This window comes from Mastomys coucha, unplaced genomic scaffold (genome assembly GCF_008632895.1).
Source record: "Mastomys coucha isolate ucsf_1 unplaced genomic scaffold, UCSF_Mcou_1 pScaffold3, whole genome shotgun sequence".
NCBI classification, from domain to species: Eukaryota; Metazoa; Chordata; class Mammalia; order Rodentia; family Muridae; genus Mastomys; species Mastomys coucha.
The window spans coordinates 1,474,374-1,475,968 of record NW_022196909.1 but is presented as its reverse complement, the minus strand read 5'-3'; the positions used below and the strand labels follow the sequence as shown (position 1 = coordinate 1,475,968).

Here is a 1,595-nt window from a genome sequence, read left to right as displayed (position 1 = left end):
ACCATGTGGTTGCTGGGATTTGAACTCATGACCTTCTGAAGAGCACTCTGTGCTCTTCCCCACTGAGCCATCTCACCAGCCCCCGAACCATCACATTTTAAATAAAGGGCTTATGTACAATACAGTCAAAAATAGGCTAACAAAACAAGCTTAAATTTCTATGGATATAAAATGACTAAATAAAATCTTACATTTCTTTCAAAATAGAATAGTTTAACAAAAACCTTGAATTTCTATTAATATACAAAAATTCAAACAAACCCATCTACAACCCTAAATGATAGCAACCATAACACATGCAGTGACTAAAACTACCCACCCGACTTAAGGGACTGAGACAATAGTCTTCTTTTCCTGCTGTATTGGGACAAAGAATTCCTGTTTTAGGACTCAAGGAGAAAAAAAATGGTTAGTCTGAATAAAGCTAACTGTAGCATTTATGGCCCAATCACTGAGTTTATCCAGTCTCTGTATTGTCTGTTGTTTGTCAGCCCCACAAAATGGTTGGTCTGGAAAAAAGTACTTGTAACATTTATTTCCCAGAATCTGTGTTTATCCAGTTTCTGGATTGTCTTTCCAGTCTATATGTAGTCCAGTGTCTGTGTTTATCCAGTGTGTGTGTGATTGGTCACTTGAGCTAGCCCTTTTGAAGCCGATTTGTATCTACTGTTTTTGGAAAATCAGACCCTGAGACAGTCTGTGAATCACTTGGGCTATTTGCTTTGTGAAGACCTCCATGTCTTGGGTGATAAGAGGATTTCCTTGGTTTGAACTAAACTTGTAAGTTTTGTTGGCAAGCATATTTTTTTTCACTCCCTGTAGATACATAACCATAACCATGCCCCCATTTTGCATGTTCCATTCTAATGTCAACACATACTTACAGTATATCGGTTGGCCTAGTTTGTTTTGCATTGAACTGCCCTTCCTGATTCATGTGTGGTGTCTGCTCGATAGACAAGACTGTAGCTGCTGATTCAAGTTCGGTGTTTGCTAGGGGACTGGACAGAGAACTTAGGACTGGAATTGCCCTAAAGAACTATTTCTGAACAGTTCCACTTCCCCATATCCCAATACCCTTCCTTTTCCACTACCTCTTGTGGGTGGTAGGCCACAGAGGAGGTTGACCCATGTTAAAGTAGGTTGTGAAAAAATATATGCCTACATACAAAAATACTGGGGCTCAGAAAGAAGGAACCAAAACATGCACAGAATTTATTTCTGACTGATTCAGCAGCAGGATTTGGAAGGAGGGGGCAGGGAGGACACAGGAAAAGTTGCTGGGCTGGAGGCTAGAAAGTGGGTGTGGCAGCCTCTCTACTGCCAGGATCCCTTTGTGATGAGGAGGCCACAGCAGTGTGATGTCCCAGGAGCCCTCCTGACACATTGCAAACTGAGCTTTAGGACTCAGTATCCTGAGAGCTGCACTGCGAGTCAGAAGATGGAGAATTCTCTGCTTCTGATCAATAGCATTAGAGACCCCTGGATAAGCTCCAGCTCCATGGACATGTATGTTTTACAATATGGAACCACAGTACAAAATACACTGGACTTGGGGATTCTTTAAAGATTGATCACCCCCCACCAGCTGCTGA

The 1,595-nt window shown here is 41.9% G+C and overlaps 1 protein-coding gene across 1 annotated transcript in view; it reads left to right on the top strand.

The window, feature by feature from the left end:
- Nucleotides 1-610: 610 nt before the first annotated feature.
- Nucleotides 611-1,595, top strand: part of LOC116075392 — a 7,053-nt gene continuing 6,068 nt past the window's right edge. The window contains 1 exon segment of the mRNA XM_031348512.1: nt 611-1,509. Coding sequence (XP_031204372.1) covers nt 1,340-1,509 — 170 coding nt within the window. The 5' untranslated portion in view covers nt 611-1,339.